This window comes from Malaya genurostris, chromosome 3, assembly GCF_030247185.1.
Source record: "Malaya genurostris strain Urasoe2022 chromosome 3, Malgen_1.1, whole genome shotgun sequence".
In the NCBI taxonomy this organism is placed as follows: domain Eukaryota; kingdom Metazoa; phylum Arthropoda; class Insecta; order Diptera; family Culicidae; genus Malaya; species Malaya genurostris.
The window spans coordinates 212,016,098-212,040,752 of record NC_080572.1 but is presented as its reverse complement, the minus strand read 5'-3'; the positions used below and the strand labels follow the sequence as shown (position 1 = coordinate 212,040,752).

At 37.0% G+C, this 24,655-nt stretch overlaps 1 protein-coding gene across 3 annotated transcripts; it reads left to right on the top strand.

Annotated features, from left to right (window-relative positions):
- Window positions 1–366: 366 nt before the first annotated feature.
- Window positions 367–18,281, top strand: LOC131435836 (tubulin polymerization-promoting protein homolog). 3 transcript variants are annotated; one of them, XM_058604064.1, is made up of 4 exons: window positions 367–645; window positions 16,253–16,568; window positions 17,362–17,547; window positions 17,615–18,281. In XM_058604064.1, exons 2-4 carry the CDS (start codon window positions 16,263–16,265, stop codon window positions 17,795–17,797), a joined length of 675 nt encoding a protein of 224 aa, XP_058460047.1. In that variant the 5' UTR covers window positions 367–645; window positions 16,253–16,262; the 3' UTR covers window positions 17,798–18,281. The 3 variants fall into 3 exon arrangements, with proteins under 3 accessions (XP_058460047.1, XP_058460048.1, XP_058460046.1); XM_058604065.1 differs by lacking the exon at window positions 367–645 and adding an exon at window positions 5,242–5,704; XM_058604063.1 differs by lacking the exon at window positions 367–645 and adding an exon at window positions 16,154–16,194.
- Window positions 18,282–24,655: the final 6,374 nt, after the last annotated feature.

Below are 24,655 nucleotides of genomic sequence, written 5' to 3'. Positions count from 1 at the left end.
AATATTTAATAGAATATGATAATAAAAATTGTCGAGCCACCCTTGTACGCTCACTTGGAGTATGCCGTCCAAGATAAACGAATTGCGACACAGTCTGTTAAAGACTTATAGCGATATGAATGTATAATGTTACTATCTGATCAAAACACTGATTAAAACTGTTCTAACAACAAGTCCACATAGCGAATATATTCTGAAGTAATTGAATCACTCTGACTCTGAGTCATCAGGATATGTTTTGACGTGACATTTGTTCAAAAGCTTTATCCTAGCATCACCTGCTCTGTTGTATCATACACAGCAACCGCGTTTGCCTATAGCTATTCGATGAATGGATGTGAGCAGTAGGCATAGACTCATGGGTATTTGCGACTGCCATCACGTTCAGTCTGTTTTCAGGCGAGTTCGGATGCGCGCGACAATTTTTGAACCTAGTGTATCGGAATAGTCCAGGGTGTTCTGGTGCTGATCTCATTCCGCGGGTGTAATCTAAATTGAAAAAGGTCTATCAGAGCACGGTTTCTTCAGGTTGTTCAATAGAGCTAGAGCTACAGTGCAAAAAGGTTAACTATAGTGGACAGGAAGGAAATTTAATATCAATTTTTGCGGTTTTTTTCTGCGAGTCACCTATCAAGTGCGACTGAGGTAATAATCTATTTAAAGTTCGAAGAAATCAATTCGGGTTCACAGTTTGGAACGTATTGAGTGAAACTATAGAAGCAACAGTTTCCAGTTAATGGGATTACATGAATAATATGAATTCTGACATCCATCGATGAACTACATCTCGTAAGATAAAACGAGCTCCTGTACGGAAGATGACAATGGAGATGATGACGATGATTTTTAAAAGCACAGATCAATACTTAATTGTTCATGCGCACTGGATACTTCCCCTCTAATATATGAGGGGTGTGCTTTGTTGTTAGTAAATTCAAACGTACAATCCCATCCAGCCTATTACTGAGACTGACCACTGACGAACTACTCAGTGGTAGAATTTAATTTCGTTGTGTTTAGGTACGTTAGTTTCAACCGCGTTGAGTGTCATTTTGCCACCCTCATAGCGATACGACACGAGATCGCGTGCATATAGTGACCCGATTAGAGTATGATACTGAACCACCCCAAACCACCACCCATTTGATGATATTCTTTGCGATTATCTCGATGAAGCGATACGACGAACTGATTCTGTTTACACACGCTTTTTCGCAGGGCGTGTGAAAACTAAAAATACAATAATAAAAGGGAACGAACACTAAAAAGTAAACAATGTATGATGGAATAATTTCATGTTTCATTAACACGTATTTAGAATTTAATTTGTTCCACATTCTTACAGCTATTATGATCTATGTAAAAATGTGTTGGTTCGAAGCACATTCCTGGCCTGTAATTGTGTTGGTAGCTTGTTGTTTAAGGATAAAGAAATATGACGCATCATGACAAAATCCTGGATGACTCACTGCTATTAATGTTTAAGAGTGATTTTTTGTTACAGGACATGACATCATTACTATTGCCATAGAGAAGATCAAAGCAAAAACGAAGCACTACATTCCGATGCAGAGTTTGGCCTGTTGCATAAAAATAAAATTTCGAAGTCAATTCATAAGTGTACAGAACAATTACACGGCCAGTATTACGATCCTTCCGAGGAATCTTTTCAAGACGGGGATAGGGCTTGCAAATTGAAGCAACGAATATTAAAAAAAAAGTTTATCTCTCTGTGCTATTCACACACATTCGTATGTTAGGTAGAATTCACAGCGCAACCCAAGCAAGAAGAGCTGCTTCGTTCGTTCATTAGTTCATGAAGATGTGCGCCAGCTGATGAATATGCTTCGTGAGGTTAGCGTTTGATGAACGGTTCTCATATTGAAGATGCCTTTGAGAAAACTACATTCATAACTTTTAGTTCCGATGAATTTTAATTAAATAAACATTACTATTTGTGTTTCTAGGATATATACACAGTATAAACTTACAAGAAACAAATTTCTCGTATTGAAAACGGGCTCAAATGCCAAATTTATGTTATACAATGTTTGAAACGTTTTTGAAATGTGATCAAATTGGGTCTTGGAGTACAGGCGTTATGTTCATAAATGATTTATGTAACACTAAAACTACATTTAAAAACACCGTAAATATTGCCTGTATGACCTTGCTTCGCATCTTGTAACACGCCGTGAAGCAAAGTTCTTCATTCTCGTACAGTACTAACGAGTAGTGCGGTGAAATTTAATTTCCGATCGTATGATATCAGATGAAAATGAAATTTATGGCCACTGACCGTCAGCATATCGACACAAATTCATATGACTTCTGCTGCCATTTTCAAATGAAGCTCCCTACCTAGTCATTTGAAGTTTTGCTTGCTCAGTTTCAAGTGCCAAGTAGTCTAGCTTCTTCATTGTCTTCGCTCTTGGTAGTGAGCAAGTTCGAACGGATAGAATTATAAATGGAGTAAATGTTTAAAATTGAAAACTGAATGAGGTAACTATTAATTTATGTGTATTCTATAATTCATATTTCAGCTACCTGGTTTGTCTTTCATCTACTATCTTGAACCAATTTGAATGTTTGCATAAACCTCATTTGAAGGCTGCTCTTACACTATTGAAAGAGATATTTTGTCACTTCGAGAGATCAACTGGCGGTGGTTAAACTGAGCTTTGATTTGAAGAGAATCGATTGAAGAACTGAATGCTGTCGGTTCGGTACGTCAGTGAACGTTGTGTGTGTCAGAGTGTGAAGTTTACTGCAGTAGAGATATCGTTAGTATGTTTTACATTCGGTTTCAATTGAATTGAATGAAATTTTACTGCACTGCTCACGAGAATAAAAGAAAGAATTCATTTAATTGCATTTCCATGGATTGATTCATATGTTAACTGAGACTAACAGCACAGGCAATTTACCAAGCAAGGGAACTAGTCTGCTCAGTAGCATATACTCTCACGCATCCAGTTTATCTCTAATATAGGTGTCTTATTCAGTTATGTCAAGCAAAGTTTCCACAGAGGATGCTTTTTTTTGTTTAACTTTAAAGTCATTCGCCTCTTCGGGCCAGAAAAACTTTCTGACCCCTATGTGCGTGGTTGGGAATTGAACCCAAGTGGGCTACATGAAAGGTATCGACTAACCCGTAGCGCTACATCCGTCCTCCGTTGTTGAAATTTTAAAATATTGTACAATTGTTGCAATACACAATAATTACCAGTAGAGTAATATAAACTCACTTGATAAGTTTCATGATCAGGATGAAAATGCAGGAAAAAAAAAGTTTTAGAAATCAATGATCAATTGTGTTCTGAAATCGGATAGAAAAAAAACCGCATCTTAATCCTGTTAATTAGTGCTATAATAATGTCTTTATTTATCTCTATAATAATATCTTCATTTTCTTTCAAATAGTCTCGATATAAAGTTTTTTTCATAGAGCAAATTTTTGAAAACAATTTTGGTATATCCGCTAATGTCAAGATTCAATTGCGTAAATACCAAAAATGTGATATAACCACAGAGAACTGACATCCCAGTAGAGATTTCAATGTGTGTAAGATATTTAACGGTTGTTTTAAAAAGCAATCCCCAAGTAGCAATTCTCCTGTAGAGGCGCTTCGAGCAGCCCAACAGTTGCTTTTGGGCTGTTGCATTCTAGCTTCCATACAATGATGTCTGAACCTATTTCAACAAGCTTAGGCTCGTTCGAATGCTACTATTGAGTTATTAATTAGGTTTGAAGATCAAATGACTATCACTGCTGGTTCCGTAGATATAATGGTATAAGTGACGTAACCGACGGAATCCTATTTTAACGCTATTTTTGGATGGATTATGAAGATTCTATTTCAAAGTGTTTCCATTTTCTGTTTTAGAAACCTAAAGTGTTAAGGGTAATGACATTCGGCTCATTAATTCAGACTTATATGAGACCCTAAGTACACTCATGTTAATTTATGTGGTTTTCATGAGCATTATTTCGGTTTTTCCATTTGATGCAAATCGAACCATGTTATTGTCCTTGCAGTATTTCATTTACGTTGGTAATAATGTAATAATTAACGAAACATTCCAGAACTACGCTAGGTAATTTTGATAGTGCTATTATAAAACACAATGTGTAGCGTTTCATATAGAAAGAGCGAGAATAGCTGTTTCAATGCTATTGGACATATTTCTGTGATTGTATACAACAACTTTAACGAATTCTTTTTTCACCGTTATCATCAATAAACCTGGTCTTTATTGCGATCATTCTAAGGTATTTATTCCTCATATGATTGTGGTTTTATCTGTGATGGGTTTAGGAGCACCTTATCATTATTTGTTGTCGGCGCTGCTTTCTTATATTGGCACAGACCCATTGCTATGTTGTCCTGAATTGATAGAAAAAAATATTTCACGACGTCTTGAGTCTTGTGACGAGATGTTTGTTGTCAAATTATTATTCCCTAAATTACTATTGTACAATATGTTAACTTGAGCATATCCATAGCACATCCAATTATATTGATTTCACACAATAAACCGACACAGATAAAAATATTTTGTGAATTTATATCTATTTTCATGCACATATTTGGAGCAGTCAATAAAGTTACTTTACAATTCTGTACTTTAATTGCAAAACCAACCGTTGATTGAAAGTTACAGTTCTTTTCATTGAAAATTCAATGCAATCCAATTTAGTTTTGCATCGGTGAAGGTTTTCAATCAAACTTTCGAATCAATCCATGTCTATTCCACGTTACTGCACTCTTACCAGCCGCGACCTAATTTTGGGTGAAAACCTACCCAAAATCAACTACATCTCCCCAATTTTAAATAACGAGTGATGGTTTTTTGGTAAATGTAACACATTAACATTTTTCACGATCAAGTCCAAGTTTGAGTAGATAACGACCTAATTTTGGGTAGCTTACAGAAGAGCTCGACAATGAGTGATTTCTCCTCAAAAAATAGGTAAAAATGATTTTCAGTGTATTGATTTACATGTCGTGTAAATTTCATTATTTCTTTCTGTGGACATACGTTTATCAGTCTGCGAAATATGTCACAAATTTCCAAAGATATACATACTTAGCGGTGTGGTTTGTTTTTGTCGCGAACAAGCTTTATTGTCCCAGTAATAGCCGTTCAACCGAGAAGGTTGTGTATAGAAGCGTACAGTTTAATAACGCTGGTTGGTTTACACGCGTTAAATACGACAACGGTTGAACTACAGGTAGAAACCTGTTGGCAGCAGCCGTTAAAACGTATAGTCGTGCTGCATAAGAGAGCCCTAGTGCTGGGCCAAGCTGGTGTAGGAAACAACAAAGGGCGTTTCCCAAACTCTACCCAGGCCGCAATATACAGCCACAAGTGCTGAGCAGGAGAGTGCAAAGGCACATCGAAGAGGAAGAGTGCAAAGGCACATAGAAGCAGGAGAGTGCAAAGGCACACCGGTGCGAAGGCACTTCGGTGCAGAAGCATATCGGTGCGGAGCACTAGGAAGAAGGAGACAAGACAACTCGGTCATTCCACTGCCATACAACACGCAGGTATACACCGGTGACCTGCGCTGGTTACAGCTGGCGAAGACGAAAGCAAATCGGAATTCGAGTGGTGCTGGATGTCAGATACATCCAACAAGAACATCTAGAGCAACGAGGATCTACACGGCAGTGCAACGGAGATAGACAACAATTTCAAGGTAGAAGTTTTTTCTTTTCCTTTTGATTGAGTACTGTGTAGTGTTGGTTTCAAATTTTATTTTAAAGTTTAGTTAAAAATTTTAATGTAATGGATGAATCCATGGACGTAAATCCTAGCATGAATCCGATACCCCCACGAACGAAAAAATATCAGGAGAGCTCTTCTGGGCCTTGGATAGTCTTTTTTAGACGTATATCAAAGCCATTAAACATTTTTCAAATTAATAAAGGTTTGACATCACGATACTCTTCAATCAAAGAGATCATAAAAGTAAATAACGATAAAATTCGTGTTGTGGTAAATAATTTGAAACACGCGAATGATATTGTCTCTTCGGAACATTTCAATAAAGAGTATAAAGTTTACATACCCTCCAAAGATGTCGAAATTGACGGTGTTGTTACCGAAGCGAGTCTTTCGGTAGATGATTTACTCAAGCATGGTGTTGGTCGTTTCAAGAACTCTATGCTTGAGGGTGTGAAAATACTGGAGTGCAAACAACTGTACTCAGTAGTTCATGAAGAGGAAAAAAAAGTTTATCGCCCATCAGACTCGTTTCGAGTGACATTTGCCGGGTCTGCGTTGCCGTCCCATGTCTATGTCGATAAAATTCGCCTCCCTGTTCGGCTTTTTGTTCCAAATGTAATGAATTGTACGAACTGCAAAAAATTCGGCCACACAGCTACTTACTGTAGTAATAAACCAAAATGTATTAAGTGTGAAGGGCCTCATAAAGATAATGATTGCAACAAGGAAATTGAAAAATGTATTTATTGTGGGAATAGTCCTCATGATGATATTTCAGTATGCACTGCATTTAAAGTGCACAAAGACAAAATTAAGCTTTCTTTAAAAGCACGGTCTAAGCGCACATATGCAGAAATGCTTAAAACGGTCATTGATGTCCCCCCTTTGGAAACCGAAAACGGGTTTTCAAATCTAGAGGAACCAGAGGACTCTGACTCTGACGAAAATAGTGAAGGTAATTCGTTTATCACTACCCAAGGGTCAGTTAAGAGAAAGAAGTCTTCCTCCAAATTACCAAAAAAGACACCTAAAATTTCATCTTCAAAAAAAGATCCCCGTGTTAAACAAAAAAAGTCAAAACCAAAGACTGTGCCTCCTGGTTTGTCAAATTCACAAACCAATCCAGGATCTAGTACAGAAAAAGATAATAATCCAGTGGGCTCCATTTCACAGCCACCAACAGGATTACTGAAGTTTTCGGAAATTGTTGAATGGATTTTCTCAGCATTCAATATATCTGAACCCTTAAAGACCCTCATAATGGCATTCCTTCCAATAGCTAGAACCTTTTTGAAGCAGTTATCAGCTCAATGGCCAATTGTCTCAGGTTTTGTATCTTTTGATGGATAATTTATCACCCGTCGCAAATGATACAATCACTGTCCTGCAGTGGAATTGTCGAAGCATCATGCCAAAACTTGATTCATTTAAAATATTATTGCATAGTCAAAAATGTGATGTATTTGCTTTATGCGAAACATGGCTTACTTCAAACATAGCTTTAAATTTTAATGATTTTAACATTATACGTCTCGATAGAGACTCTCCGTATGGTGGAGTGCTTTTGGGAATTAAGAAATGCTATTCCTTTTATAGATTAAACATCCCTTCAACTTCTAGTATAGAAGTTGTTGCTTGCCAAATAAACATTAAAGGCAAAGATATTTGCATAGCTTCGGTTTATATTCCTCCAAAAGCACAAGTTGGACAGCAACAGCTTAATGAAATGGTTGAAGCCCTTCCTGCACCACGATTGATTCTGAGGGATTTAAATTCTCACGGTATTATGTGGGGTTCCGTTTACAATGATAGCAGATCATCTTTAATACAAAACATTTGTGACAATTTTAGCATGACGGTATTAAATATGGGTAGCATGACACGGATCCCAAGACCTCCTGCACGCCCAAGTGCATTAGATCTATCTCTTTGCTCAACATCAATTCGACTAGATTGCACCTGGAAAATACTGCCTGATTTACACGGTAGCGATCATTTACCAATCATCATCTCAATTAGCAGTAGCAATTGCATTGCTACTTCCGCTAGTATTCCATATGATTTGACAAAAAATATCGACTGGATTAAATACCAAAGTAGTATCTCTAGTATTTTGAATTCAATGGAAGAGCTCCCTCCACTTGAAGAATATGACTTCCTCATTTGTTCGATTCTGGAGGCAGCAGAACAATCCCAAACTAAACGCTTTCCTGGGCCAACGACTAACAGAAGGCCTCCCAACCCCTGGTGGGACAAAGAGTGCTCAGAGGCTAAACTCGCAAAACAAAATGCTTGCAAGACGTTTCTAAAACGGGGAGGAGGAACTCCTCAGAATTTTGAAAAACTTATGGTTTTAGAAACCAAGTACAAGAGCATACTTCGAGCCAAAAAATGTAGCTATTGGAGACATTTTGTCGAAGGTTTGTCAAGAGAAACCTCAATGAGCACTCTTTGGAATACGGCCAGACGAATGAGGAATCGTAACGTGGGCAATGAGAGTGATGAATACTCGAACCGATGGATATTTGACTTTGCTAGGAAAGTTTGCCCAGATTCTGTTCCTACGCAGAGCATTATACGGGAATCTCCTCCAAATAATGGTTTTATTAATAACCCATTTTCAATGATGGAATTTTCTATAGCACTCTTGTCTTGTAACAATAACGCCCCTGGGTTGGACAGAATTAAATTCAACTTGGTGAAGAATCTGCCCGACCTCGCAAAAAGACGTTTGTTGGAATTGTTCAACAAGTTTCTTGAGCAAAATATTGTTCCACCTGACTGGAGACAAGTGAAAGTTATCGCCATTCAAAAACCGGGGAAACCAGCTTCCAATCACAACTCATATAGACCCATTGCGATGTTGTCCTGCATCAGAAAATTGTTCGAAAAAATTATTCTACGACGTCTCGACACTTGGGTCGAGACGAACGGTTTGTTGTCAGGTACTCAGTTTGGCTTCCGTAGAAATAAAGGGACGAATGATTGCCTTGCATTACTTTCGTCTGACATCCAAATTGCCTTCGCTCAAAAGCAACAAATGGCATCTGTATTTTTAGACATTAAAGGAGCATTTGATTCAGTTTCCATTGATGTTCTTTCAGACAAGCTTCACCAAAATGGACTCCCAGCGGTTATAAATAATTATTTGCACAACCTTTTGTCAGAGAAACACATGCATTTTTCACATGGCGATTTGGCAACACTCAGAAATAGTTACATGGGTCTCCCGCAAGGCTCATGCCTCAGTCCGCTCCTCTATAATTTTTACGTAAATGACATTGACAGCTGTCTAGTAACCCCATGTACACTAAGACAATTGGCAGATGATGGCGTGGTTTCAGTTACTGGACCCAAAGCTATTGATCTGCATAAACCATTGCAAGATACCTTAGATAACTTGTCCGATTGGGCTGTTCATCTTGGTATCGAATTCTCTGCGGAGAAAACAGAGTTAGTCGTCTTTTCAAGAAAGCATGATCCCGCGCAGCTTCAGCTACATATGATGGGAAGAATGATCCAACAGGTTTTAACTTTTAAATATCTCGGGGTGTGGTTCGATTCCAAATGCACGTGGGGAGGACACATTAGGTTTCTGATAACAAAATGCCAACAAAGAGTAAATTTTCTTCGAACAATAACAGGATCTTGGTGGGGTGCTCATCCGGAAGATCTAATAAAATTGTATCAGACAACGATACTTTCAGTGATGGAATATGGATGCGTTTGCTTTCGTTCCGCTGCAAACTCTCATATTATCAAACTGGAGCGAATTCAGTATCGTTGTTTGCGAATTGCTTTAGGGTGCATGCATTCGACACATACAATGAGTCTTGAAGTTCTGGCGGGAGTTCTTCCATTAAAAGATCGATTTTGGGAGCTTTCATCACGCCTGCTAATAAGATGTGAGGTGCTGAATCCCATGGTAATTAATAATTTCGAACGACTAGTCGAGCTTCGATCTCAAACAAAATTCATGACAGTATATTTTAACCATATGTCACAGGAAATCAACCCTTCAAGATATATTCCTATCCGTGTCAGCCTCCTAAATGTCCCTGACTCAACTTTATTTTTCGATACATCCATGCAGCGCGAAGTGCGTGGAATCCCGGATCATCTACGTTCGACGGAAATCCCAAAAATATTTTCAAGTAAGTTCAGGCATATTGACTCTGAGAAAATGTTTTACACGGACGGATCGCGAATTGAAGAAGCGACAGGGTTTGGTATGTTCAACAATAATGTTTCGGCCTCATTTAGGCTTCAAGAACCTGCATCTGTTTATATAGCAGAGCTAGCAGCAGATCAATATAGTTTGAGTGTAATCGTCACATTAATTCCAAACCATTATTTCCTCTTCACAGATAGTCTGAGTGCAATTGAAGCCATTCGCTCAAACATGACTGGCAAGACTGAACCGTTTTTCCTGGGCAAAATAAAACAGTGCCTGAACGACATATTGAACAATAATTATCTAATCACTATAGTCTGGGTCCCGGCTCATTGCTCCATTCCTGGCAATGAAAGAGCCGATATTTTAGCCAAACGTGGTGCTATTGAGGGTGAAATTTATGAGAGACCAATTGCTTTCAACGAATTCTATAGCTCGTCTCGCCAAAGAACACTTGCCAGCTGGCAAGCTTCTTGGGATAAAGATGATCTGGGTCGGTGGATGCACTCAATTATTCCGAAAATATCGACAAAGGCATGGTTCAGGGGACTGGATGTGAGTAGAGATTTCATTCGTGTGATGTCTAGACTCATGTCCAATCACTACACGTTAGATGCACATCTCCTTCGAATTGGGCTCTCCGAGACTAATCATTGTGCTTGTGGCGAAGGTTATCGAGATATTGATCATGTCGTTTGGACATGCGTGGAGTATCGTGATGTCAGATCTCAACTAATAAATTCTTTGCGTACCCAAGGTAGACTATCCAATATCCCAGTTCGAGACATTCTTGCTTGTCGTGACCTTTCATACATGAAACTTATTTATCATTTCATAAAGAAAACTGGAGTTTCAATTTAATAAAGGCCCCTTTCAAGACTTAGTTCTGATCCCAGCTGCGTCCATGAGTTCAACCAATAGCTAAATTAGAATAAAAATAATGTAATGATACAAACAAACTCGAAACAGTTTATGAAATTATTAACAAAATGTCTGAAAATAACAGCTTATTTTATAATTTATAGAAGTTAATCGTTTGGTTCAAATAATATTTCCGAGTAGATTTCATAATTAATGACGAGTTACCTAAGATGATATTTAAGTAATAAGAGAATATGTTTTAATAAATGCAAAACGTTGTGACTATGTTAGAATTAAATTAGGATAAGAATATTATGTAAAAGTGATGCTACGGCGAAGAAAAACTTATGTAAACTGCCTTAAGAAATAAACGTATTTATGAAAAAAAAAAAAAAAAAGCTTTATTGTCCCAATAGTAACCTCATTCGTAGAGTTGCCATGTTATTTTTCAGATTACTCGACTTTCAATTAACGAAGCCGCAGGAAAAATAGTTCGAATATTATGCATAACTGCCGTTATATCGATGTGAAATCTCGAAGCGAAAATACCTATTTCTATTTTTTCTTTTATGTAAATTTGTCGAACAGAGACAACAGATATCAGTCTAACCAATGGTTTTACTATATGAGATGACTATTGGAACTGTGATGAATAGAGGTACCGTTACCCTAAGATGTTTATGTATCGCTATGTTCGGATGCAATTTTAAATAGTACTGATCCCACGTATGATCAAAATAATTGGCATTTAGTACATTTTATTAAAAAAGCGGCACTTATCAATGACTCTCAGCTTCCCTATGAAATTTGTCGACCTGTATCGGTCCGATCATCGGCCCGATTATAGGACCGATTGAGCACGATATGGGGCCGATCGTAGCGCTTCCATCGGCCCGTCATCGGACAATTCTGCACCATTTGCATCAACCGCGTCGTCCTAAGAAAGCTTTATTTTTACATTATGTATCGCTAGAGAAACAGAGCGAAGGAATATCAAACAAGGCATTTTCAAGCCGACGTCTTCCCGATAGGGTGTGAAATAGTGTTAAACATTCTTTTGTTTCGATCATAGAGGCTTTAACCTTAAGGTCATTCGCCTCTTAGGGCCAGAAAAACTCTGGCCCTATGTTCGGAGTTGAAAATCCAACCCCGATATATCCCATCCTCTGTGTATAAGACATCCGCTCTCTGCTTTGGTATTTCTTCACTCTTTTGTTCTATCGATACACTATGTAAGCTTGAAACGCAGTCAAAAGCTTTCTTGCACGATGCGTCCGATGCTCGGATTTACTGGGTTTGCTCTGAAGAAACATGGCTACTTTGATTATTTACCAAACTTCAATTGAGCTTGAACTTGAGCTTGAGCGACCACCCCTGGTTGCTACTCCGTTGCTGATCGGGATTAGATGAAATTGTACAGGGAGTTTTTAGATGATCCGACCTGGGACTGGTAAATCATCCTTCAATGTACATCTTCTGGTAATCCCAGAATTCATTGATCAGTACCAGCGCCATCCAGGCCCGAACATAGATCTTCTAGAGAATGGGAAGGGATGTTAGTCCAACACTTGTTGTTACTAGAGGCCGTATATACTACTGCGCACTCCACAAGTGTCACGGGAGAAGGATATTTGTTAGTAAAAATTTCAGTATTGGTATTATTCGTGCGCGACTCAGTATGTTCCGGTTTCAAGATGCTCGGATGCACCACTAAACTCACTGACTTCCCGAGTGAACGTTTCAACAATATCCTATGTTGAAGTCCCGGGAAGTCTTGATTCACAGCTCTTATTCGAGGAAACTGAAGAAAAATTTGCAATACTATCGCGTAAAGAATAAAAGCTTCCCTTTTTTATAAATGAAATTACAAAATAAACGAGTGAATAGGATTCAGACAAAATAGTTGATTCATTGTATTGACATATTCTAAACAGTTGTTATATTGGTTGATCTGAGCAGATGTATTCATTATACCGATATATGTTATCTCTGTTATTAACTTTGTAATATCAACGGATTTGCGTATTAGTTGATTTTTATCATTCAATTTATAATCCTGAAAGACAATCAATAACATGGAAGAAGAAAACATCCCAAATAAAACTTTTTTTCCAAAGTTAGACGGAAATCGATAGGTTGAATGAAGAGATAATTTAGTAAAATAGAGTAATCAGAAGTGAAACGATGAAAATATCTGATAACTGAAAGGAAAAAGAAACTCCTGCAATTGTCGCTTTTTACGACATGGAAGCAGGAACCCAGTGGATCTGTTCTTGGTTCATTTTTTTCGCCGGATTCCACACGGCATCTAGGCTGGTACTTTCCAGAGAGAGCTTATAGATATTATCAATCCTAGTGGACCCCAGCCCCTTTTGATGATTTACCAAACTTCAATTGTCTACAAAGTGTTTTCCATGATTCCAGACAATTAACATCTTCATATGACTGATTCCGGTAAAATGATCGATTGCTATTAGGCAGGGTAATTTATAATATTTTGAAATGACAAGAATTCGAATGAATATTTCGGAAAAGGTAAAAATTCTTTTGCTGTGCTTTTTAGGTATTTTTTATCGTCGGGTTCCAAACTAAATTTCCAGTATGTATCTCAATCACTCTTTTTGGATTACACTATCAATTCTACTATATGCTTAAACACTAAAACAGTTACAATTATAAATGAAACACCCTGTAAGGTGGATCTAACTTTGCTACCTGTTATCGAAATTTATTCGATCTTATGTAATCTTTCAGGAATAGTGGCTGATTCATAGAAAGTTCAGAGATTTTATTTTATGAATATCATAATTGTGACAGCGATCATTCGTTGCGCTCATAAAAAATATCTACTTTTTCAAGAGCACATGTGAATATATCTGTATTTACACGCTACCGCTATTGTGCCGTTATATCAAATGCTATCTAAACGAGCGGCCCGGCACGGAGCAAAGTTTGTTAATGAAGTAATCTCTAAATTTGTGTATTTTGTTTTGAACTTGTGCGTCGTATGGTTTATTATTTTCGAGAGATGATGTAACGATGGGTATGAGTATTGAACTCCAAGTCCCACTGAAAAGATTCTCAGCAACAAGTGTGGTGGATTTCATATGTACATAAATATAAATGGCAGTTTTACGATGATTTCACTCCAGCGCGTTAACTGCATAGCTCATCGAGTTTGGACTGTGTCAATAAACTAACGAATATGTCACTCAACGGCTGTACTGATCGTCATATCTGATTTACGGACGTCACACAAAAAATGCATCGTTCACTCTTGTTTTTGTTCATACAACATGTACTAATTAGTTACAGTAATATACACCTTTGGCGATAAATTAGTCTGAATACTGGTAACAGAAGACTCGTAAAAGGAAGGAAAAATTTCTTTTTTCCACATGCTTCACGTGTTTGGCATCGTTTCTCATTTGCATTAAAATATAGAACGTGTGGATCGATAGTTGATGGAGATTTGCTGCGCCTTACCAGGCGACCACAGCCACGTTGGAAGACGCTTATGCTACGATGCTACGATTGAAGTAAACAGCGAAACATAACTTGCCGCACCTTATACCATAAATTTGATTTGACCGGAGCCCTGTGGAATGTTGTCATAGATTGATTTGTTATTTTTCCTTCCATCTACTTTTCTTGTTTGTCTTATATTTATACATCATTTTTTTAATAGTTTGAAGGATAGTTCTATCGTCTTGCGAATTTTCCGACCGCATAACTTCGAAAATTCGCTTTGAAAAAACCGTAAAACTACTATTTTTCCCGATTTCTTTAAAATTCATGAAATGTCAAGATATGGTGTTATAAAAATATTAAAAATCGAAATTTTTTCGAAATTCATTATTTATTTACTACTGAAAGAAAGGCAAATGAAATATACATAATTTAAAACCAATTAAAATACAACAATAATATTTTGCATTGAAATAATCTTAGATATCAGATACAATCGATACAATTGTTTGATATAAACTCTTTATATTTTAGCAACTATCCATGATAAATTTATATCGAATTCGAATAGATTTTGTGTAAGTTAAAATATAAAAATTTGATTCAATTTTGATAACTTTATTTGATCGTGTTTACTTACCTACACCATATTCCGACGTTTTGTGTATTCCTAAGGGAAAACAAGACGCTCGAAAATTTCCCATCAACATGAAATGTCTGCTTTTCGCCATATGATTCAAAGATTCACTCCACCATGAAATATAAGTAACGTAGATATTACAGGATTATAACATACAATTTCAGCTCTGACTAAGATAGCTATAGATTGGTAGAAGCGATTTGTTGCAACGTAGTAACAACGAAAATACAACTTTTTTTAAGATAATGAGAATAATCATAATCATTATGGTAGAATTTAAAAAAAAATGTCAAATAAAAATTTAACGTACCTGGATTATTAACGATTAATCTCAAAGTTTCATGTGTATATCGTAAAGACTGTCCTAGAGATTATGGACGCAACCAAAAACCGCTGCCATTTCGAAATGGCTCAGAATCTGTCAATTTTTATGGCAGCGTCATGTTGTATACACTCTTCTCTAACCACTTGTGCAGTTGTTTATTCGTTTTCATTAGTTTGTTTCGAAATGCGTGGACTTACAGCAGAACAACGTCGAAAAATTGTGCACAAATGGTGCAAAGAACGCGGACTGTAACTGAGAAAGATAGCAAAAATGGAAGGAGTAAGTGAAAAAGCCGTGCGAAATGCAATCACGAAGTTTAGTGAGGATAACACCTTTGAGGATAAACCGAAAACGGGTCGAAAAAAAGGTCCTGCTAACCCTCAGTTGGATAAACGTATACTGAATTGCAAAAGTTCTTAATTACATTTGAATCCGTCGTTAATGCTCACTTGACATTAACACCCTAGCTGAATATACGCTCTTAACGTTGAAACAACTAAATTAACTACAAAACAAATACAATTTTAATCCTTTGAAACGCTCATTTGTAAGAGCATGCAAAAAAATCCAAACAGTGAAAAATGACGTGACTATTAGATAAGACTTATTTGGTTTTGGTGATAATTCACAAAAAATTACTGTTTCGCTTAGACGAGGTAGCTTTTATCAGTTGGTGTTCTTGCCGCACTCTTCATCGTTAACAAGCAACTGGAATCCTCTCCCATTAGCACCTCATTGTAGAGGGAACTGTATGATTGATGTATTGGAAGTGTGCGCACATGAGATCATAGACTCAAATAGATTCGTTAGCTATATCATTGACACTATAGATGGACGCTTAGGCGCTAAAATTTGAATTTTCATCACGTCCGTTGTACTCACACGGGTGCCGAAAGAAGTTTCAGCACTAGATTTTATAACAACCGTCGAGAACACAGTTTGATGGTTTCCTTGAATTACCAAAATCATGTATTCTCATGTAGCAATACACCGGTTAGGTTCATGTAATCAAATTTTTATTATTTTTTATCGTGTTATTCTATCTTTTTAGGTCCATCATCATGGCTGATAAAACACAGAATGGTTCCGATGCCGTGGACAAGGCCGCAGTCGAAGTAGCCCAAATGGCATTGGAAGACGATAGTAAAGCCGCGCCGGTTGAATCGAAAGGGGCCACACCGAAAACAACAGAACACAACGACACTTCCAAAAAGGAAGGCAATAATTCAACACCCAGCAGTACTCCTCCGGTATCGGCTGCAGCGTTCAAGGAGCAGTTTAGAGCATTCTCGAAGTTTGGTGACACCAAGTCCGATGGCAAGCACTTGACCCTGTCCCAGAGTGATAAGTGGATGAAACAAGCAAAGGTAAATATCATTATTTGCACTTTGGCTAGTTGTGCAACTGTTCCTACACATATCAAATTGGAATTCGACGTCGGAAGTCGAAGGTTTTTGCACGCACACAATTTGGTAGCGGTGTACAAACGTTAGCTAGTGCACAAAAACAATCATCAGTTTGTTTTGACTAGTTTGGTGATTGAAGGTTTATATCATTGCAATCGTTTCAACAAATCAGCATAAAACATTTAGCTGGAAACGTGTATTATGATCACAAGCATGATGCACATTCTGCATCAGAAATTTTCTATGTGAAAACTAGAAATGTAATACAATATAAGTGGTCAGGTTTACGACTCAGCCAATTTCGTTTCGATTAATAATATTTTCGCTCCAATTGATTTTAAATATTTCCACGCATCGATTTCAATAGATAAAATTGTATATTTTCCATAGAATATCTAAACGAATACAATTAACCATTTAGAGGTTTAGTTTCTCAAGGGTAACGGTTAGTGTTAAGCGCACATGTCTATTTTCATTTTGTTTTAAATTTCTTGTTCGGCTCATCAGTTCATTAGCAGCTCAGGTTGCTCGCGGTTCAATACTAAGCAGGCGAAAACTAAATGCAAACAAGTGACAATACTGGTTGAAAATGGTCATTTTGGTTTCCTACAATCGGTTTCGTAAGTGACGACCACATCGCTTGTATTGGCAAAAAGTTTCCTAGTGTTTTTAAATTAAAATCCTACAGTAACTTATATGCTTATGAGAGATACGTCAATTGATGAATTCAAGCAGACTTTTTCCATTTCTTCAGGTTATCGACAAGAAGATTACCACCACCGACACGGGTATCCATTTTAAGAAGCTGAAATCAATGAAACTTACATTGGAAGACTACAACAAGTTTCTCGAAGATCTTGCGAAAACTAAAAAAGTCGAGTTGGAGGATATCAAAGGCAAAATGGCCAACTGCGGTGCTCCTGGCGTTCACAATTCCACCGTAAGTAGCTTAAATTCATTGTACAGTTGTACAGTTCGGTTCTCACAGCAGAAACAATTTCTTCTAGCCCGGCAAGGCAGCCGAAACAGTAGCCCGATTGACCGATACTTCGCGGTACACCGGTTCACACAAGCAACGATTCGATGAGACGGGCAAAGGCAAAGGAATAGCCGGACGTAAAGACGTAACGGATGACTCCGGTTATGTTGCCGGTTATGCCCACAAAAACACTTACGACAAACTACATTAGAAAACAAATCTACTTCCTATGCTCTTTCCAACATTCAAATGTATTGTTCAACGCGTAACAAAGATAGCACAACAAGTGAGAAATCAAAATATATTGAGTGATCCGAAGTCTTCAGAAGATTCATAAGTTATATGATTACTTAGTTTCGAATGTAATACGCTCTGTTTTGTTGCATTTTCTCTATTTTAGAAATGAAAAACCGATCGTTCCGAATGTTTTGTTTCAAGTTATGTTCATGTTTTCAAAGGTGACCTCTAGTCTTCGTTACATACAAAATAGAGAATAACTTAAATTACTTAGAAATAATGAGAATACATTACATCTACTGTATATTTCGCACCCAAAACATTATATTTTGTACCCGAAGAACAAAATATATGCAGTTCATTGTGAATGACTACAAATTTAGAGTTATTTAAGAGACCCAATGATATAAAAACAATGTATTTGTATTTTCCTGCTAATTATACTCGAAGTGAACAAATATATTACCAAACTATTTAAGTAGTATATAATATCTCAGCCCAACAATACTATCTAAATGTAGGGTCCAAGCCATTTTGACTTCCAATCCACAAATCATTATATAGTAGGATAAAATATCATCGCTTCGACACTAAAAAGGAATTTCACAGAAAATCCCAACAAACCCAAAGTTCAGATACAAGAGAAAGTAAACACGGAACATGTTCTGTACTTTCAGATTTTGTTTAGGCAGCTAACACATGGATCAATAAGTCCCGAGACAAACAATGGAAACAACATTTTGTTTGCAATTTTTTTTTATTCATCAACCTTTTAGGGTAATACAATGGTTCCAACGTTATTTTTTCGATAAACTGCTTTCTGAATCATCGACTCGTTGCTGTTTTTGTTCCATCGAAAGCAATCGCGGCACCCACTTGGAAAAAACCTTTTTCATGCTCAATTTTTCATGAAGGATAGTAAATACACTTCCATATGATATCTGTGTCATCTCAGCAATCTCACGGAGCTTCACTTTACGATCTATCATTATAATTTTTGTCACTTCACTCACATTTTCCGGTGTAACGGCTTCCACAGGTCTACCCGAGCGTTCCGCGTCATTTGTGTCGGTACGACCACGTTTAAACTCGGCGAACCACCGACAAATCGTTGCTTTTGATGGACAAGAGTCCGGATAACATTTTTCAATCCATTGTTTCGCTTGCACGGTGTTTTTACCCATTAAAAAACAATGTTTTATCAAAAAACGAAACTCGGTTTTTTTCCATTTTTTAAACAAACTACAAAACGACTTTACTCCAACCTCGATAACTCAGCTGTTTCTGGTCGGATCAACTTAAAATTTCACCCGTTTCAAGCAAAGGTTAGTACTCTAGAAAGACGTGGTTACTGGTTTACTACGAGCGCCATCTCTGCCTTAGTCTCGGGAATTATTGATCCATGTGTTCACGCGGAACTTTTTTTTGTACTGTAAAAATAGGTGTTTTCATATGCAATATGCGTGTACTTTTAAGCAGTACGAAAGGACTACTGTACGCAAAACACAGAAGCCTTTGTTCATAATTTCAAAATTCTTTATTTATTCTACCAAATCTATTTTGTCCTCTTCGAAGTAATCCCCCTCGGCCCCAATACACTTGTGTGTTTTTTTCAATCCTCGAAACAATTGTTAAAAACAATTTCTGGAATAGCCTTCAATGCGCGTAGCGATTCACGCTTGATGTCTTCAATTGGCTCAAAACGGTTTCCCCGGAGCAGTCTTTTGAGTTTGCTGAATAGCCAGAAGTCACTAAGAGCTAAATCAGAGGAATACGGTGGTTGTAGAACGATATTGGTTGAATTTTCAACGAAAAAATCACGAAGAATGAATGCAGTATCCGACGGTGCATTACCGTGACTTTGGAACCAATCGTGCTTTCTCTTTTCTTAGGTCCAAATGATCTTTCAAAATGGTTTTAACTGATCCGTCTGATATTCCAACGATCTCAGTAAGGTCTTTGACTGTTAATCATGGACTCTCGAGCACCCATTCCTTGATTTTATTGACGTATCCATCATCAGTGGATGTTGATTGTACCAATGCTCGCGACGGCCTTTTGCAACATTCTGAACGTTTCGGCACCAGAAATTAGATTCCGCACACAAAATTTAATGGGACTTTTTTGTTGAATGTGAAACTGTAAAAATCGTCGATAGCGCTTTTAATACTTTTGGAAGACAGACGTATACTAAACACTAATGAATATTCCCCCAAGACCTTCTGCAAGCTCAAGTGCATTAGATTTATCTTTTTACTTGACTTCAATTCGACTAGATTGCACCTGGAAAGTGTTTCCTGATTTACATGGTAGCGATCATTTACCAATCATTATCTCAATCAGCAGTAACAAAGGCATTGCTAATTCAGTTAATATTCCAAATGGTTTGACAAAAATGATTGACTGGATTAAATACCAAAGTAGTATCTCAAGTATTTTGAACTCAATGGAACTCTTCCCCCATTTGAAGAATATAACTTCCTCGTTTGTTCGATTCTGGAGGCGGCAGAACAATCACAAACCAAACGAATTCTTGGTCCATCGTCTAACAGAAGCCCTCCAAACCCTTGGTGGGTCAAAGAGTGCTCAGATGCTAAACACGCGAAACAAAATTCTTTCAAGACGTTTTTAAAACGAGGAGGAGGAACTCCTCAGAATGTTAAAAAAATCTTGATTTTAGAAACCAAGTACAAGAGCATACTTCGGGCCAAGAAATGTAACTATTGGAGACATTTTGTCGAAGGTTTGTCAATAGAAACCTCAATAAGCACTATTTGGAATACGGCCAGACGAATGAGTAATCGTAAAGTAGGAAATGAGAGTGAGGAATACTCGAACCGATGGATATTTGATTTTGCGAGGAAAGTTTGTCCAGATTCTGTTATTACGCATAGCATTATTAGGAAGTCTTCTCCAAATAATGGTACCATTGATAGCCAATCCAGTCCAATCCAGTTCGCGACATTCTTGCTTGGCGTGGCCTTCCTTTCATGAAACTTCTTTATCATTTCATTAAGACCATTGGAGTTCCAATTTGAATTTTATTTTATGTTAGACTGTTTTCTCTCCCATGAGTTCAACCAATAGCCAGCTATCTTATATTAAATAAAAATGATGAACAGATACAAACCAACTTGACATAGTTATAAGATCATGTACAAAATGTATGTATTTTATTTTATGTAATTTATAATAGCTAATCGCTTGATAAAAACAGTGTTTAGATTAACTAATGAAATACTAACAAAATATTCGATATGTATTAGGTTTAAAGTACTATGTATTGTGGATGCCACGACGAAGAAAAACTTATGTATATCGCCTATGAAATAAACGTATTTATGAAAAAAAAAACAATGGATATTTTGACATAACACTTGGCAAAAAAAAAATTCGACGAATAAGGTCTCCGCGCGAAGTATAATTCAAACGTCTCACTACTTTTTGCCTACAGTAGTAGATGTTTTAAACTTGGTTACTTGGGAACAGTTCGACAAAATTTCTGTACTCTTTGTTATAAAGATGCCGAAAAGTGAATGATTAAATTTTCGTCTTAATCTATAATAACCTTTGAGCCAATTGTACAGAAGTTTTGTACACGGTACTGTTATAAAATAGCTGGATACCGGAAGCATTAAAATTTCGCATCTGCCATGGTTAAGATTCATTATCTTTACGTTTCGTCTTAGACTTGTCAGTGCATAACAGTTTATGTTGAACTGTTATGCCACCTACAGTTCAACAAAAACCGCTAGACAGACGTAAAGTTATTGCTACTCGTTAGCACCGTTAGCACGTTAGCACCTACAGTTAGCACCGAAGTGTCAAGTCCTTCCTGACGTGCCGAATGAAAACAAGTGTCAGCTAATACTGGCCGATTCAGATGGTCATTTAGGGATTAACCATGTTTGTGATAGGGCACACAGGGGCGATGGAATAGATTTCACCTCGGTGTGGAGTGAAAATGTGTAGATGGGAGGTTGGTGAAGAGAAGGGGTTTGGTTGTTAAAGGAAAGTGATAAAAATCCGCATTTCCAGGTGTGGAATTTCACACCTAGACATTTTCCAGAAGTGAAGTTCAGTATACTCACAACAGGGCTTCCGTCACCCCTGAGGCACATAACCAATTTCATTTTCTTCACGTTTCGTCTTAAACTCGTCAGTGCATAGCAGCTTTTACCCGAAACTTCACATTCTTTTTTTTTACTTTTTACGAGAAACGGAAAGACGTAAATTTACATGATTTTTTCTAAGTGTGTGATCGGACTTTCTGAAAATCGTAACACTCGTGTCTAATAAGAAAGAAAGACCATAATAAAAAGGAGAGAAATCTATTTGATCGACCTGTTGTCATGAACAACTCGCTACTGATGCTACTGTTCTCTCTGATATTTTGAATTGCGACAAATCGGAATTCGACTTAAAATTTTGTATTTACTTTTCCATATGAAAAGTACAGTACATTTCAATGGGAAAATGCAGTACAAATTGAAATACCGTACTTACAAGGGAGAAACAGCACGCAGTATTTGGGTCGAAAATATAGTACAATACTGTAAAATACGAGCGTTAGGTAACAGTAAAAGTTGTGGCAATACTGACTTCTATTTTTGACGAGCTTACCCTCTGGTAAGTTTTTGATCGTGGATATCTCTTGTTGTATCTAACGTATCAACATAATTTTTGCTACATACCGTCGGAAATATGATCATAAATAAATCATGTATGGTATAACCACAAATAATTCAAAATTAAGGTTTGCTGGAATGTTTGATATCAACGAGTGTCAAGGAGGAAAACGCATGTCGCGTGTTTTTTTTTTCGTGCCCGCGGTTTTACCTTTTTTTTATATACATAAAAAATAGGTATAAAAATCGCTCGAACTTTAGAAAAATTTTCCGAGGCCCGGAGAGCCGAATGTAATATACCAATCGATTTAGCTCGACGAACTGAGCAAATGTACGTGTGTGTATGTGTGTTGTCAACAAAGAGGTCGAAAGTATTGAATGGTTTTGAGATCGAATAAGCATGGTTAGTTTTTGACAACATAATCGTTCGAATATGACATATGTAAACCAGATGATGGCAGAATTTCGAGTTGAAAGCAATTCCATAATTATATTGTTTTAAATTACTTACAGTAATAATTGCTGGAAGAACATAACACCCATATATCATTCGAATCAGTTCGTCGAGATCAGCAAATGCGTGTATGACAAATAATTTCACCCAATTTTCTCGTTTTCTACAAACTCAGATTCATATGAAAAGTCGTATGCTTCCAAACAAGTTTCCTGAATTACATTTGGATCCGACTTCTGGTTTCGGAACTATATAACAGAATGACATGTGAAACGAAATTAAAATAATATAACTCATTTTTCTCGTATATGGTTGAACCGATATAAGAACCATCTACGATTCAAATGAAAAGTACTAAGATCCTAGAAAACATCTTGCTTTTTAGTCAGATCCAACTTCCGGTTCAGAGGGACATATGGTGATTAGTTTAAAAATGTCCATTCCATATAAATTAATCGGGTTTACAGGGTTTGCAGATTTGGGTAGGCGATAGCCAAATATACTTTATTTCAGTTTTAACAGTATTCACTATTCAGTTTTCAATTCGGAAGGTACCCAAAAATTGTATTCGCTCTACGATTTCTCAAAGATGTCTACACTAATTTTAAAACATTTTGAATCAAATGTAAACAATACAGCTTCTCATGTGACTTCGGCTACACCGATTTTCGAATTCCGGTTTCAGTATTGAATCGTTTCTCACAGCTCAATCGTTTTCTCAAAACAGGTCGAATTTCAAAAACAAAAATTCAAATTAAAGGATCACATAACAATTTAATGAATTTTATCCAATTCTGTATTCCGATTCTGGAATTACAGGGCGATGAGTTTTTAAAATTCAAACCCACCCCCCTGCTATGGAAACTGGTTCCTGAAACCGACGCATTTTGTTTTGGTGTTATTGTCAACAACATGTTAAGCTACGTTCATACCATACAATCAAACCACACTGGTGTCAAAAGTTAATTTCTTCAAACCCATTATAAATATAACTTCTCTTTTTTCCTCTTTTTGAATAAGAAAAAGAAAATGTGGTTTATTATAGTTTGATTATATTCAATCGAAATCGTTTCCGTATGTTGGTGCAACCGCATGAAGAAAAATGTGAAGAACCAAAATTTTCGCCTTCAAGCCAATTGTATGCAGGTGACAATCGTGCCACCGTGGGGTGTTCAAACCAATTTAGATGACAGTTGGACTCAAAACTATTGCAATTTATTCGTCATATTGATTCATGGCCATACGAATCTTTGTGGGTTGTGCTGGATGCTGAATACCGGCTCTGGAACTACGGTAAATAATGGCGAAAAACTCTAAAGTGGAACTTACTTCAACATCTCATGGAATGTTCAATCGATTGTCACACGCTTAGAATAAAATTCTATCCGATTTACGACTAAAATCTCAAATTGCCGCTTAAAACGACGGTCATTAAAGTAATGTCATGAGAACTAAAAACACCGATGAATATTCATGCCAAAAAACACATGCGGGTTGATAAAAAAAAGGTATCATCTCACTGCACGTTTTCACGTTTTGATAACGGCCAATAAGCCACCTGTCAACTTTTCCACTTTCGAAAGAAATTTCAGGCAAACTATGAAAAATAGAGTATTAAATTTAACACCAGAAGAAAGAAAAAACTTTTCTCTGCCGTTTACTATTATGACTTACTCCCCTCTCAGCAGGCTGTTCAATTTTGTTGGTCTTTGAGCGCTTGTTGAACGACATATTGCACGAAATATTCGTT